This window comes from Cottoperca gobio, chromosome 9 (genome assembly GCF_900634415.1).
Source record: "Cottoperca gobio chromosome 9, fCotGob3.1, whole genome shotgun sequence".
In the NCBI taxonomy this organism is placed as follows: domain Eukaryota; kingdom Metazoa; phylum Chordata; class Actinopteri; order Perciformes; family Bovichtidae; genus Cottoperca; species Cottoperca gobio.
The window spans coordinates 11,157,154-11,173,033 of record NC_041363.1 but is presented as its reverse complement, the minus strand read 5'-3'; the positions used below and the strand labels follow the sequence as shown (position 1 = coordinate 11,173,033).

General features: G+C 40.5%; 2 protein-coding genes across 12 annotated transcripts in view; one reads left to right on the top strand and one right to left on the bottom strand.

The window, feature by feature from the left end:
- Positions 1–11,563, top strand: part of wscd2 (WSC domain containing 2) — a 44,331-nt gene extending 32,768 nt beyond the window's left edge. For all 10 annotated transcript variants that reach the window (XM_029440168.1, XM_029440175.1, XM_029440174.1 and 7 more), the window contains 7 exons: positions 975–1,089; positions 3,256–3,440; positions 5,162–5,283; positions 5,382–5,556; positions 6,397–6,561; positions 6,659–6,859; positions 9,701–11,563. In XM_029440168.1, coding sequence (XP_029296028.1) covers positions 975–1,089; positions 3,256–3,440; positions 5,162–5,283; positions 5,382–5,556; positions 6,397–6,561; positions 6,659–6,859; positions 9,701–10,053 — 1,316 coding nt within the window. In that variant the 3' untranslated portion in view covers positions 10,054–11,563. The remainder of the gene's footprint in view (positions 1–974; positions 1,090–3,255; positions 3,441–5,161; positions 5,284–5,381; positions 5,557–6,396; positions 6,562–6,658; positions 6,860–9,700) is intronic.
- A 1,940-nt stretch (positions 11,564–13,503) lies between these two features.
- Positions 13,504–15,500, bottom strand: cmklr1 (chemokine-like receptor 1). 2 transcript variants are annotated; one of them, XM_029440845.1, is made up of 2 exons: positions 15,341–15,500; positions 13,504–15,205 (listed from the first exon to the last, which is right to left on the bottom strand). In XM_029440845.1, exon 2 carries the CDS (start codon positions 15,184–15,186, stop codon positions 14,149–14,151), a length of 1,038 nt encoding a protein of 345 aa, XP_029296705.1. In that variant the 5' UTR covers positions 15,187–15,205; positions 15,341–15,500; the 3' UTR covers positions 13,504–14,148. The 2 variants fall into 2 exon arrangements, with proteins under 2 accessions (XP_029296705.1, XP_029296706.1); XM_029440846.1 differs by having other exon boundaries at positions 15,313–15,464.
- Between the last annotated feature and the right edge of the window lie 380 nt (positions 15,501–15,880).

Genomic DNA, 15,880 nt, shown 5'->3' with positions numbered 1-15,880 from the left:
GCTCTCATACATCCAGCACCACTCATTACTTTGCAGATTTTTCTTCTCTTCTCTCGTCTCACTGCAAATGCACTCATTCCCACTTGCTCTGAATTTAATTTGGAGGGAATATTGCAGCATAAAATGCAGACCGCAGCACAAACACATTTGCACTGTGTGGTGCAATGGCACAGAAGCATACTGTACTAAGGGGATATATCCACAGGAGTGGACTGGGGATGTAATGTAGCTGAAACACTGTTGACATTAGGTAATATGATCCACCAGATACGGGGAGGTTATTGGGAAACATTTGTATATTAAATGTTTAAAATATAGTAGCAATAATATCATCAGTTGCATCTGCCGTTTCATCCTTTCCCTCAAAAAAGCCTTCATCTTCCTAAATCAGCATTTCCCTTCATCATAAAGCAGATTATTTTCATGCTCAACAATAGTTAGGAGGAAGATTACAGCGGAGTCCTGCAGCACACCACCTGCTGCATAAATGCAAGCCTTTAGTCCATAACAATTAAAGTGATACAGGGGACTAGGACTTCTTCAGCCATTATCAGAGGCTCAGGGGGGTAATGGCTCTGCACAGATGGCGAGAGGTTTGTTTGTAAAAGCTGTAGTAGAGCCTGTGCAGCTCAGTTAAACTGACAGTGTTTTAATAAGAGGGCAGAAGCTGTTGCTGTATCCCTCTGCAGAGGTTCACTGAAGCCCAACCCCCACACAGAGATGACACTTACAGTTACAGGCCACTAGAAGGGGATGTGTGTCTTTATAAATAAATAAAGATTCTGCCCAAGTTTGGACTCCTCGTGTGCTCTGTTACTACACTGTCGGCATGTGAGGAAGATATGAATATAGATGTCTGCTTCACTAATAACAGTAGCTGAAGGAAACATCATATACTGTATACATCTGTATTATTTTGAAAATGTCTGTCTTTCTATATACATAACTAACATATATTTATTTATCTTTTTCAGCAAAGTATATCGGCTGCTACATTGATGACACACAGAAAAGAGCGCTGAGAGGAGTTTCCTTTTTTGACTACAAAAAAATGACTGTATTTCGTTGCCAAGACAACTGTGCAGAAAGGTATGACAACAGCAAACAGCAAAAATATCCTCTCTTCTTTTATTGCAACGGTCAGGCTGATAAATAAAGTAGACCTGATGGGGCAGAAGAGCTGATATATGAATTAAAATATCCGGACATTGATTAAGAGGTATTTCCTCATTTGTGGCCGGGATCATAGATCTGATGGACAGTTAATGACCAATAGACGCTTGTCACATATATTAAGATCCACATTTATCCACATTTAGCAGTTAAGTGTTTTACCTCGGAAACAGCATTTAACTTAAATTGACAGAATCAATCAATAAACGGCAATAAAGGAGAAAACATTTCATCATAAACCATAAAATCCAAGACACATTTTAGATAATAAGACAATATTGATAATATGACACAAGCTTAATAATTAAAATGATAAAACAATAATAAAACCCTAAAATATGTAGTTAATTGTAGTAATGTAGCAAAATAGTGGTGTTTTATTGGCCATCAACCAGCAGTCAATAACTAAATAAAATAGGTTTTTCAAAAATGTTAAATTGCTGTAATCAGACTTTTAGCATACAGTCATAAATGTGCAAAAGGAAAATTAGGCTAATGGGTTGAGTAGTATGTAAGACTAGCTGCGGACAGTCAGACACCACACACATACTCACACCATGATCCCCCCAGGCTTACGCCTGCCGGAGATAATTAAACCCTCTGGTAGTTCCAATTCATAGAACGCACGCACACTGACAAAAAGAAACAGAAGAGGCTTTTGAGACGAAGAATCAATTTATTCCATATGCAAAATACCTTTTTATATTGCAGGTGGAATCAATGAAGAACCTTTTTGTCAGAGTGCAGACAATTCTTCTATGAAATGAGACACACACACACCTGACATTTTCATTTGAAAAACCTGGATTCAAGCGTGAAAACCGTTTTACAATTCTTTGGCCCTGTGGTAGCTGCCTGCTTTCCCGGTTGATAGTACAGCCTTGCATCCAACTCCTTTGATGACTGAATAGGAGAGCCGACTGAGAGCCAGACCGTAGACTAACACCAGTGCTCAACCTAAATTAGGCTCTTGTGGCTGATTGAGAGCAAATACTTGCATCCAGGTTCCAAATGTCCTGTGGAAGGCCATCCCACAACAGTTTAGGCTCTTATATCCGAAGATTATTACCCATGGGTTTGGAAGGACTCGTTCAACCGTCACACATTGGTGTAATGCAAAAGTGTCCGCTTACATTTGGCCATAAAGAACAACCTCATGCAATTCTTGTAACTAAATTGGAGGGAGACCTGCTGCAAATTTATTTTTTTCATTGTAATTAATGTATTTATATGTTTATGTAAATACAAAAACATCCGCTGATACTTTAGTATCAAATGTATTTATATTAGTGTACAAGTCAAATCCAATCCTGGTGTTTGTATGGGGTTAAAAACATAAAAGTTATGTATTCTTCAGTTTTGAAAGCATCCTGTCTCCCCCTCTCTGCTACCTCACCCATCTTTCTTTCACCTCCTCTCTCCCTGTGGAATACCAGGGCTTATCGAATGCATTGAATTACACAGACTGAATTTCACAGAGCGGAGAACAGGAACTGAGAGAGAGAGAAGCTTGTTTTCAGCTCCTTCCCCCTCTTGCTTATTGCAACCTGCTCACCTTCTCTCCAGCAGCGGGTTAATATAAACAGACAAATAAATGGCGGGCAACAGCACAAAGCAGCGCACAGAGGTTCGGGCTTGATTGACAGCCCAGGGGATTTGTCCTGTGTGAAAGTGTGTTCAACGTCTAATTGCACCCTAAAGGCCTCTTGATAGTCAAATCCTCTATGCAGCAACAGAAGGGAGAAAAGAGACCTTGTGTTGTTGTGCGTTTTCAAGAGAGATGTTATTCCAGAGTAACGTTTGGATGTGTTCTCATCTTAGCTTTAATATCCTCCATGTGCAGCATTTGTTTCGGTTTTATTGATCACTGCGTATCCAGTTGCTCTGAATGATAATCTGTATTGGACTGTGAAAGATTAGGACACATCATCATGTAGGCTACAAACAATCACTTAACAATGCTCTGTCAAGCGTCTTTGAGTTTCTAGAAAAGCGCTATACAAATCTAATGTATTATTATTATTATTATTATTATTATTATTATTATTATTATTATGCTTTTTCCCTTTCTCTTCCCTCCAGAGGGTACATCTACGCAGGCCTGGAGTTCGGAGCAGAGTGCTACTGCGGTCACAAGATCCAGGCACCCAATGCTTCAGACAGCGAATGCAATATGGAGTGTAAAGGAGAGAAGAGCAACCTGTGCGGAGGAGCCACCCGACTGTCCATCTATAGGTTGGAGCTGAGCCAGGAGTCGGCGCGTCGCTGTGAGTATGACACTCTGCAACAGCAACAAAAAGACACACAACACAAGAAAGCACTTTCAAGTTTGAAAATTGTGAATTTGGTCACATTTCTTTATTTGATATTGAAAATACATTGGAATTTATATCCATGTGCTAAGAATGAGCAGACTATACTAACAGTATGCAGCGAGGCACAAAGATGCTACAAACAGAACGAGCCCGGCTGTTTTGAGGTAAAATATTTGTTTTTATTATGGGTTAATGCCACAGTTGGGAGCAGACTGCTCTGTTGTGTTTACCTCTTTCCCCGGAGAGCTGTGCTACCTACGTAGCCCAGGCAGCCGTGGTCTGCATCCTAAACACTAGCTGCTGCCTGCTGTTGAACAACTGAAGTGAAATGAAGGAAAGGCTGATTAGCAGAAGTGAAAAAGATCTGTGGTGAGATAAATGATTGAGAATTAAAAATAAAAAGGTCCCGGCCATAGGATGAGCAACATTTTTGTACACCTTCTTCTCTTTGCTCTTTCTTTTTCTTTATCTGCCTTCTGCATCTTAAATATTTAAACGACACTTGAATCTAAATGATCTTGCTGTGCAGTTCAGTGCTGTTTGTTTGTTATTATTTTCATTTCTGCTTTTTCCATGAGACTGCTGAATAAGCTCTTCATGTTTGTGTTCTCACCTCTGACCCTGATTTCAATCATGTGAACATCAAAGAGGAAATGCAGGAAATGTGTCACGGTGGCTGTTTTGTGGTTTTCACCACTTAGAGACTATTATGGTCACATGAGGGCTTTCATTAAAAGTTAAATGCTATGATAATATAAGATTATTTAAGAGTATTTTTTTATTTTGCCTCATTGTTATACAGCCCATCTGGAAGCAAAGCATAAAGATCATGTTCTTCCAATTCACTCAGCTATGTGCATATGTGATGCTAGTCAAGAAAAAGCATCTCAAGATGATTTAAAAAGCTCTGCCACATAGAAAATAGGATGCAGTGAAGATATACTGCAGGGGAATAAAGAGAGCAAGGACATGACATTAAAAATGCAACTTTTAGTCAGGGAAAAAGGTCAAAAATAAATAAAACAATAGCTACACACACATGGCTAGAGCTCATTTACAATGGGTGTTACCTTGTGTTGAAGCCTCACAGTTGGTTAAGACTAGCTCAGCAGTTTTGGAGAGATGCAGGTTTTGGTAGCATTAACTTAAATAGGAAGAAATTCTGCCAACGCACAGCTCCATGTGCATATTTTATTCATCGACAGGCAGGCAGGCTGACTTCATCATGGTATGTCAAAGTAAAAAGCTTTTACTGTGAGGTTCTTTTCCTCTGCTATAAATGCTCAACAGTCTCTGGACGGCAGAGAAAGCTTTATATGTACATCAGCACATATGCCATTTTGACAGGCTGAAATAAATGTGCAGTGGAAGTTTGGATTTACTTCTGCAGTGACAGACTCTCACAGCCTTTGTGATTTACGGTCTATCCATCAGACCAGAGTGAGGTTCTGAGATTAAAGGTCATCAACAAATTGCAGGGATGTGAGCGCCGCTATTGGCCGAGTCTGCCTGCAGGTCAGGATCTCAGTAGACTGAAGGAGAGTCCCAGTGGGATCTCTTCATGTGGGGTCAGTGAATAGAGGCCAAGCTGTGCTCAGTAACCATAAAACGGGAGTGTTTTGTTTTTTTATCTTCTATTTGTGAATAACATGTGTTTGTTCTGTCTGTTTCAGATGGCAGCTCCATTTTTAAAGGGTGTTTTCACAGGCCAGACAATGTAACTCTGGCACTTCCCTTCAGTGCGGTCATCCAAAACATGTCTGTGGACAAATGTGTGGACATGTGCACGGAGAGGGTGAGGTTTTTTTTTTAATGTTGTTTTATGTTTCTATCCATGCATGGGTTATTTACACGTGAGTGTGTCATCAGTGTTTAATGGCAGCTGTATTTCAGGAGAAATCGCTGGCCGTCCTGGCTGGAGATCGATGTCACTGCGGCTTCCCGACTTCGCTCTTCTCCCTTCATGAGCCGGAGGACGAGAGCATGTGTCTCAACCATTGCCACGGGGAAGAATTTGAGACTTGCGGGACCGACGAGTACTTTGTAGTGTACCAGACGCAGGTTCAAGGTAACGTTTGGTGGCTCACAGCAGTATATAAAGGGCACATTGGAATCCGAGGCATGTACGGAAACTCAAGTGTCTGCAACACCCTGCGTGTGTACCAAGTGTGAAAATGCTGAGTTCTTGGAAACTATGAACTACTTGATTCCACTTATGTTTGTTTTTTCACACTTACGTGTGTACTAGAGCCAGTACGCAGTATATCAACTGTTGAACATCATTTATAATATATAAATGTTTTGTGACTTCTAGCATATGCGTTTTTGTGGATAGTGTTTCCTCAACGCACCCAGGCAGCTGTAGCTTGGATCAGCAAAAACACCGAGCTCAGCAAACAAAATAGGAGGTTTAATGCTGTGAAGCAAAAAAAGAACAAGCTGCAGCAGAAAGTGAACTTCATGTAAATGTTCTGCACAAGTTGTTCTCCAAAATCTGCAACTACTGTCTATTTTCCTCCAGTATTTTATCCAGGATTAACGTCACAGCCAAGTCAAGCCAACCCTCTAACTACAAACATAACACCAGAATGTGTCTGTATCCCTTTTTATTGACCTTTTTCTCCAATGACTTTAAATGTCTTTGCCACAAACCCATGTTTCAACATAACTTATTTGGTATTTTGTCACTGTTATTACAAAATAAGTCAATAAGCAGGAAGTGACTAACTCTCAGTATCTATTTGAAGCGCAATTGTGTTGAGCAACTAGCTTAGCAGAGTCATAGTTAACTGTCTTTCACCCCACATCTTGGCACGTCGTGTTTATCACTGTAGACTTTTTCAGTAATTCTTAACATACAACAAATCAATAATAACAAGTCTGTCTGTCTTTGTGTTGTCTTTGTCAGATAACCGCTGCATGGACCGGCACTTCCTCCCCACCCGTGCCAAGCACCTGGTGGCCCTCGCTAGTTTCCCCGGAGCCGGCAACACCTGGGCTCGCCACCTCATAGAACTCGCCACTGGCTTCTACACCGGCAGCTATTACTTTGATGGCTCCCTTTACAATAAAGGTAGGCATTTATCCAACATGATTCACAAACATATTCGTTAATAAATAAACCTCTGTGGGTTAAATATATCCACCGTGGGATTGTCATTGTTTCACAGGATTTAAAGGGGAGCGGGACCACTGGCGGAGTGGGAGGACGATCTGCATTAAGACGCATGAGAGCGGCAAGAAGGAGATCGAATCCTTTGACTCCTGCGTCCTCATGATCCGAAACCCCTACAAAGCCCTCATGGCTGAATTTAACAGAAAATATGGTGGCCACATTGGGTTTGCCTCTCAGGCCCACTGGAAAGGGAAAGGTGAGCTACTGTAGCCACAATGTGAAGTATTTGTACCAGTGCATCCTGTATAGTGATGTAAACAAACAAAACACCTTTGCAAACTAAACAACTGAAGACATTTATTTTCATATTGACTACGATGTAAGATTTTGATGTGCAGGCTGACGTTGAGTAAACATATTTTACTGTTTTACGGTGTTTACGGTTACTGAAAGCATATAGCTAAAGTTTTAATCTCAGAAAAACTTCCTCCAGCCACACTCAAATTTGATTTGCCCCCGAATCTTCACTTGCAGTATATTCGAAGAAGTAGGGAATGGTCTACGGTGACGTAGAATGGTAAGGAATTGAGGAAATGAGCAATAAACCTATGACTGCTTTAGTGGTTTTGACCTTATAAACCAATGTGGGTGAGAACAAAGTTTGGGAAACGTTCCAAAATCATTTCCAACATGATATAAAGCACAATCTGTCTGTTTCTAAAAAATGAGAAATGAAACCAACCACAACTTCATCATGTCGGATCACGAGCCTGTTCCTCAGACTCTAGATACTAGATAGATAGATAGATAGATAGATCAGATAGATCAGATAGATCAGATAGATCAGATACTTCAATAGTTTATGTGGGAGAGTTAGATGAGAAGATGGATACCAGTCTCATATCTGTCTGTTCAATATGAAGCTCAAGCCAACAGCTAGTTAGCTTAGCACAAAGACTGGAAACAGCTAGCCTGGTGTTGTCTCACTAATAAATAGTTGTATCTTGTTGGTCTCTGAGCTGTTGTCAGGCATCCAGGAAGTAGTCAATCACATAACCTCTCATAAAATTGCAAATATTCGTGTTTATTCCTCGTTCTTTGTATGGATTAAACGCACAGGATATAACATTTTATTTAGAGAGCTTTAGCGGTGCTAGGCTAGCTGTCTCCAGTCTTTGAGATAAGCTAGACTACAAGCTTTTGCTTGATGTTTAAGAGACAGATGTGAAAGTGGTATCAAGCTTCTGATATAACTAAAAAAACAATTTCTTTAAGAAAGCTGTTTGCGTTTGGGAACAGAAAATGTTTAATGTTTGCGCATAGATGCTTACAGCATATACAGGAAGTGTATACAAGTAACTTCCCCTAAGAGGCACAAGACGTACAAATAAATAGTTGTGTTTTCTGTAATAATTAGCTACTTGATTTGTAATTTTGTTGATATAAATATATTATATTAAGTCGGTGAACTGTTACATATTCCTATGAATATTTTTCTAAACATTCAGATTCTCTCGCACCTACTTGATGATTACAAATGGTTAATAAATGTGTTCATGGCACTCCAGGTCCATAAATCGTTATGCCTTTTGCTAAGATATATTTTTATGTCATGCATATTCAAATTTCCTCAGCTCATTCACCCTCCTAAGTGTGTCTTGGTAACCATAGCAACTGGTTTTGTCTAGTCCGCGCACCGTCTCTCTGACTTTCTGTGAGGTTCAATCGATTTTCCAGAGGCTGGAGATTTGCCGACCCAGCAGTTGTCTCTCTTTGTGGAAACATCAGCACATTTGGCCTGCCATTTCCAATGAATGTTTATTCCTTCAGTTGGTAGGGAAGTGATGCAGTGACATCATTAAAGAGAAAAGCTTTTTGACAGCTGCCACTTCAAATACAGACAGTGGATCTAGTTTGAGAGTCAGCGTGACATTGAGTTTGGGGCGCCACATGTACAATTTGAGGGCTGTGGGGCTCATATGATGTTACTGACACTGGTGCCTTCCAGTGTGGCCCCATAAAGTCAGAGGCAAGTGTAACTTATTTTGAAGGGCAAGTCGTTTTACAAAGCAGTCTGTTATTTTTCAGTATTATCTGATGGCTTTAGTTAAAGGCTCTTAAATAAATCCCTTTATTTTAGTCAAACCCCTGCTAATAAGAACTTAAGTATCTTAACTTAATCTGATATTCAGTCGAACATTATCAAAACAGGATGTTTACGGGAGAGCTGCAATTTTTTTGGTGCCTTCTTATTTTAAGCTCTGGTTTACTTTTGAAAGCCTGATAACAAGGAGAACAGACCCTGTGTGCTCAGAGACGCAGTTCCTCAAGGTAGTTTTGTTTTTAGATGCAGCATATAATATTCTGTCTACGGTTCCTGAGACAGCACTGCAAACTCAGCAGGCTTTAAACTTTAACGACAACCTCTCCTAACATTACAGATGCGTGCTAATGCAGGGCTGCTCCTGCCAGCAGCCTTTTTTTATGGGCCAGTAGATTATCAATGAGTAAAAGTTGCAAGCAAAGGATTTTCCTAAAGTACTTCTTCAGTTTGACTGACGACAAAGAATGTCCACTTCACTGTCCAAAGATTTCATAAATTACTTAATATATCCTGGGGGGAATTGCACCAGACCTCAAGTTAAATGACGTCATAACTCTCATTTCCCCTTCATCCAGTCCCCAATTCGACTTTTTAATATCGTTTTTGCATTTTGTCGATGCTTTATGAGATCGGAGCCTGTATTTATCAAACTATTCTGCTATTCCTGCTCTGAGCGTGCATGTGATTAATGGGGTGTCCACTTGAGAGCTACTCTTAAACATTACTCCTACACTTCACTGTAATTAGGAGGAAGTAGCTTGATTTATGTGAATGTGGCTCATTATTCAGTTTTAGCAAATAACCTTGTACTCGCTCTTTTTAAAGTGTAATTCTTAAAAGTTAGATAAATACAGACCCTGCTTTCTTCAGTGAGACTAGCTGAGTGGTTCTTCTTCCTTCCATGCTTTAATTTTCACTTTCCTACTTTATTTAGTGCATTGACACCCACTCGTTGATGTTGATTTATTTTCTGTACTCTCGTTTATTCTGCAGAGTGGCCTGAGTTTGTGAAGAACTATTCCCCTTGGTGGGCGTCCCACACGTTGGACTGGCTGAATTATGGGAAGACCGTCCATGTGGTCCACTTTGAGAATGTGAAGAGGGACCTGTTCTCCCAGCTGAAGGGGATGGTCCAGTTTCTGGATTTGAAGGTTTCTGAGGACCGCCTTCTCTGCGTCGAGGGACAGAAGGATGGAAACTTCAAGCGATCGGGGCTACGAAAGCTAGAATATGACCCCTATACTCCTGAAATGCGAGCGAACATCAACGAACTGATCAGAACAGTCGATGTTGCCTTGAGGAAAAGGAACATGTCCTCAGTTCCAGAGGAATATATGCCAAGATGATGTATGTGATCCCCTCATGTTATTTTTTCCCCTGCTTTTTGGACTTTTATTAATTATGTCAACAAACTCTCCACCATACTTTGTAGGATTCAATGACTTAATTAGATGTTTCGATTTGTTTTCTCTCTGAACATGGGTCCAAGCTGTAGTGACGAAACATGTAAAACTATTTTACATTTCTATTTTAAGGTTCCTTCATTTTCTGTTGAACAGCTTCATGCATTAATAGAAGAGGCGGTTTTAACCAGAGAGGTTTGTTTTTCTCTTTGACTAAATGAAAAGCACTTCTTATCCTGCTCTATGCACATGTGCTGTGTAGGCATGTGCACATGCCTTAACATAAAGAAGGTACAATAGCTGTGACTACAGAGAGGCTCATCTGACTGCGCCGGGTGATTTGTGGCCAATGAAAAAAACATGTTGCCCAAAAAATATTATACAATACTGCAAAGTTTGTTTAAAAACTTATTTTGTGCAAAAAGGAATTATGAGAATTTAAAACCTTAAAATGTATGTGAATCTTCTGCTGCTATCAGTTACAGAAAAATACTATTTTATACATAAACTTTAAAATGCTAAACCCTTTTGACAGAGGGAAAAATGCAATATGCAGGCTATAACTACCTGATGATGATGATGATACTGTGTGTTTCCAAGTTTTGTAAATTATTCAACTTACAAGAGGAATCTTGTTTTCAGTGAAGAGGTAAAGAACTCGGCTTCTCATATTCAAGAAGAGGAATAATCCCTCTTGAAGGCACTGACTCAAGGAGAGAGGAGGATTTATCTCTACAGCATTTATTTATCTCTGGTGTGCAGTGTACACTCAACTCATTTGGTTGTGAACATGTTTTCTTAACACTGGACTCGATGCAGAAATCCAAAAAGCACTTTGCTGTGCAACACTTGCCCCAAAGATCACTGAGGAATTAGGCATTACACTCGTATTATAGATCGGAGGTTACCTTTAGCAGTAGTGATCGTTGTAGATTTATTTAAACTGAATGACAAAACTGTGTTTTTTGTTTTGTTTCTTTGTTATAAGAAGAGCTATGAAACAGTTAAAGCTGGTGATAATTTTACTCCTCATATTTTTCTTTTTTTAAATCTCCACAAATGTGTGAAACATTCTGCTCAGATTTCATAAGCAGCACGTCTTATAACGGTACTCAATGAGCTATGCCATATGCTTAAAAATAAACAAAATATTTAAATAGATACAGGAATATATAAATAAATAAAACCCTGGTCACTAAGAGCCAGAAAACATTAACTGACTTCCATTTTCAAAATGATATAAATATATTTTTATAGTGTGTGCTGACACTTTGACAATATTTGTATTGCAACAAGCAAAGCGGGAGAAGTTGTTTCTATTTTTAACACATGCTTTAAACTTTTATTGGCTCGCGCTTTCATTGACAAGCTGGCACTAAGTGTCACATTTGAATGTATTTTCTATGGAATGAATGTAATGTGATAAGGCCCAATAAATGAGTAAATACAATGACGTGCTTTAGTCGACTGTCATTTCTGAAGAAACGTTGGGAAAAGTAAAAAGGTGATTTTGTATTTTTTAAGATCACAGAAAATGTATTGTTAATGGATCTCACTACAGCATCTCCAGGCTCCTTCATTATTAAGCCATTACATAAATAAAAAAGCAGTAGTACTTAGGGTATATAAAGTATACTAACATATGAAATAACAGCCAAGAATAGGCAGCCAGGAGCTCAAGCTCCATCTTTAATGGTTTATGATCTACTGTATGCTTACAATGTCCACTGTTTTAGTTTTGCCCGAAAGGATGCTAACATTTTCTTATAAGTACTAAACACAAAGTACAGCTGAGGCTCATGGGCATGTCATTTGCTTTGTAGGCAATTAAATGTAAACCAAAGTGTTGGTGGCGCTAGATGATTTAACCTGAGGGGCAATTTTATGGCAATCCATCTAATAGTTGTTGAGATGTTTCAGTCTGGACCAGAGTGAATTGCTTTGCCCTGCTCAGAGTCATGCCGTTCAAAAATCTGAATTTGTAGCAACTAACATATTAGTTATAAGTACAGCAAGCTCCGGCCAATCTCTCGCTCCATCGTCCCCTCACTTGTTCGTGAGTGAGGGGACGATGGAGCGAGTGATTGGCCGGAGAATCGGAGCAGCGGGGGCAGTATTACAGTCACTTTACCGCACCGTTGTGACGAAAAGAGAGCTGAGCCAGAAGGCAAAGCTCTCAATATACCGGTCGATCTTCGTTCCTACCCTCACCTATGGTCATGAAGGCTGGGTCATGACCGAAAGAACGAGATCACGGGTACAAGCGGCCGAAATGGGTTTTCTCAGATGGGTGGCTGGCGTCTCCCTTAGAGATAGGGTGAGAAGCTCAGCCATCCGTGAGAGACTCGGAGTAGAGCCGCTGCTCCTTTGCGTTGAAAGGAGCCAGTTGAGGTGGTTCGGGCATCTAGTAAGGATGCCACCTGGGCGCCTCCATAGGTGTTCCAGGCACGTCCAGCTGGGAGGAGACCCCGGGTAAGACCCAGGACTCGGTGGAGAGATTATATCTCCTCACTGGCCTGGGAACGCCTCGGGATCCCCCAGTCAGAGCTGGAGGATGTAGCCCGGAGAAGGGAAGATTGGGGTTCCTTACTGGAGCTGCTGCCCCCGCGACCCGATCCCGGATAAGCGGTAGACGATGGATGGATGGATGGATGGATGGATGGATGGTACAGCAAGCAGCAAAACAAGCTGTAAACACAACATCTTTGGCGAACATGTTAGCACACGGTTGTCTATTAAACATCAAGCAGATACAAAGCAATATTATCATCGTTTTATTGACCGCAAGTCCAACAGTTACTCTCATTTTAGCTTCATTTTGGTCTCCACCAACGTGCTCCATGTGGCCCAATTGAAAACATCGATTTAAACAGCTGTAAAGGTTTCATCGCGATTCACTGCCAGTGTCTCAACACCGACCCAACCTCCGCAATCTGGAGCTTCCTCCTGCTGTTTCAACATTTAAAACAATTTCCTTTCTCATTGTTTCTATTCCTTCCATGTTGTCTCTGAGCAGGAAGTGAGATTACTTATATTCGAAGCGTCACTGTGCACAACACATTAATCGTGTCTTTTTAGTGCTTCAGGGGAAGAATGATTTTGACCCTTGAGATGTTGCAACATTTTACTTTTTTGTCAAACACAAGATGAGCTCATATTTCTCTTTCAGTTTTATTGTTTCAGAAGTGTAAATGCAAAGAGGACATTACTCTGATAAGTGTGGTATTATCTCATGTATTACTGCAGGTGCATACATTATTTAAATGATCCATGAAAGGCTCTTTTTGACTGCAAATAAATGCAAGTCTTCCAATCTAACTTTAGTCTTTTCAATGTATATTAAATTATAAATGAATGCATGCTGAATATTGTGAAATGAATACATCAAAGAGCTTCATTTGATAGTTATAGCTTTATTTCAGAAAACAGAAATGTTATTTGCATAAAGTGACATTCGCTGTAGAGCTTCATACATGAAATATAAAAATTTCAACACAGTTTATGTCAACTGTTAATAACAGCTGGGTGTGTGGCATTTCTATGATTCAGGAGAACTAACTAACTGCACATATCTCAACAGCAGTTCATCCATTAGCACACTGTATTTGGGTCCGTCTGACACACAACAACATACATAAATGCTGCTACACAAAAATAGTTGCATACTGTGGTGTCAGTAAATAAAACCCCAGAACATCTACAAATACAGCTCAGAAAACCTTCTCTCTGCTGGATGAGATTGATGTTTCCCACCCTGCAATTCACAATGTTTAGATATTGGCTTAAGCTTGCAGATTACTACATTATGTGTGTGTGTGTGTGTGTGTGCGTGTGTGTGCGTGTGTGTGTGTGTGTGTGTGTGTGTGTGTGTGAGCCAGAATTGTCAACAGCGTTCTCCATGCTGGCAACAGTAGAAAAGTAAAAAAAGAAATGCTCATTAGCACTGTGAAGCTATATATATTTCATATATCGTATTTGAAAACAGCATTTTTGTTGTCACATGAGTACCCTGAGGAAACCAGTTTTGGATTTACGTCTCTAGATGTGCGTAGATGCTCTGCCGTCCATAGAGCTGGACCTGGACAAGTATCGGCTGGTGGTGCGGCCGTCCTCGGCCATCGCGTTCTCCATCTTTGAGAGCACGGAGCTCTTGAACTTCTGCTTGAAGTCATTGCCCATGAACACATATAACACTGGGTTGAGAAAGCTGTTCGCTGCCGCAAAAGAAGTTCCTACTTTGAGTCCGGCAATTAAAATGCTGTGGTCGAAGTTTTTCTGGTTGAGCTCAAGTAGGACGAACAGGTGGTAGGGCAGCCAGCAGATGAAGAAAGCAGCGACAAGGGCAGACATGACTTTGAAGGGTTTGGTGGATTTGGTCATCCTGTTGGTTCGAAGTTTCAGGATGATGATAGAGTAGCAGACGATGATGACGATAAAAGGGACTACAAACCCTGCAAAGAAGCGGCTTACTGCAACTATCGTGTGACTATGCTGGCTTAACGTATAATTATTGTAGCAAATGGTCTTTCCCATGTGACTGCCAACTTGTCGAAAGATGACAGAGGGAAAGCTCAGTGCGATGGCGAGAAGCCAGGAGAAGGAAACAACAATGGACGCCTTATTAACTGTTCGATGGTTCTGGGCCCAAACTGGAAACACGACTGACACGCAGCGGTCGACGCTGATGACGACCAGGAGGAAGATGCTGCTGAACATGTTGAGGAACATAACCGAGGGGGCAAATTTGCACATGAAGCTGCCAAAGATCCATTCCTCCATCGCCATGTTGGTGATGCTGAACGGGAGGAAGGTGCAGAATACGAAGTCAGAGATGGCAAGGCTCAGGTACCAGGTGGTGTTGACCGTCCTCTTCATCTTTAAGCCAGAAATCCAGATGACCAGAGCGTTTCCGCAGAAGCCCAGCAGAAAAATGATCACACTGACCACAAGTAAAAACACACACAAAACTTCCTTTAAGCACATTGATTGGTGCTGAAAAACAGGCTCCAGTATAACAGTGTGATTGCCGTCATCACTGTAGGTATAGTCTTCATCATACTCATAATATGAATCCATTTTGTCGTTTTAGAGATTTCTGTGGAAAAAAAAAGGAAAACATTTCAAATGACCAGCATCTTATCACATTCAACATCATTTTTCAACAAAGCTTACTAAATTAAAATGTTTTCAAATTTAAATGACCTTCTTTATGACAACAACAATGCCGTACCTGCAGCATAGACCCTTCACTGCTGTTGACTTGATGGTGTCCAGAGGTTAGTGTCAACAGAGCTGGGATGTTTCCTTTAGTCTTGGTACAAAGACCACACAACCCGTCTGCTTAGCAATCAGCTGATCAGTGGTTTCTCAACACTTCCATCCCCTGAATACTTTCAGTACTGCATTTTAAGGTTTTAAATGGAATCTCACACATTGCATAACATTTGTTTTATGACTGAGAAAAGCCCTTTAAAAAATGAACTCTAGCTCTTTATATTAAATAAATAACATTTAACTCCCTATTTAACCATAATACATACAAAATGTATTTCCCGTACGGTTGTTGGTAGAGTAAATTCTATGAATACTGAACATGTGCAATAGAGAAGTATCTTAATGAGCACACATACATATTCCCCCCTCTGTCAGAGTTTCGTCATACGGCTCTGATGTTTCCCTTTTCTCTGCCAGATGCATGTTATAGGCCAGATGCAACTGTTCAAAGATATCAGAGGGGGGAGGCATGTAAGGCCACAGTATTCATTAAACC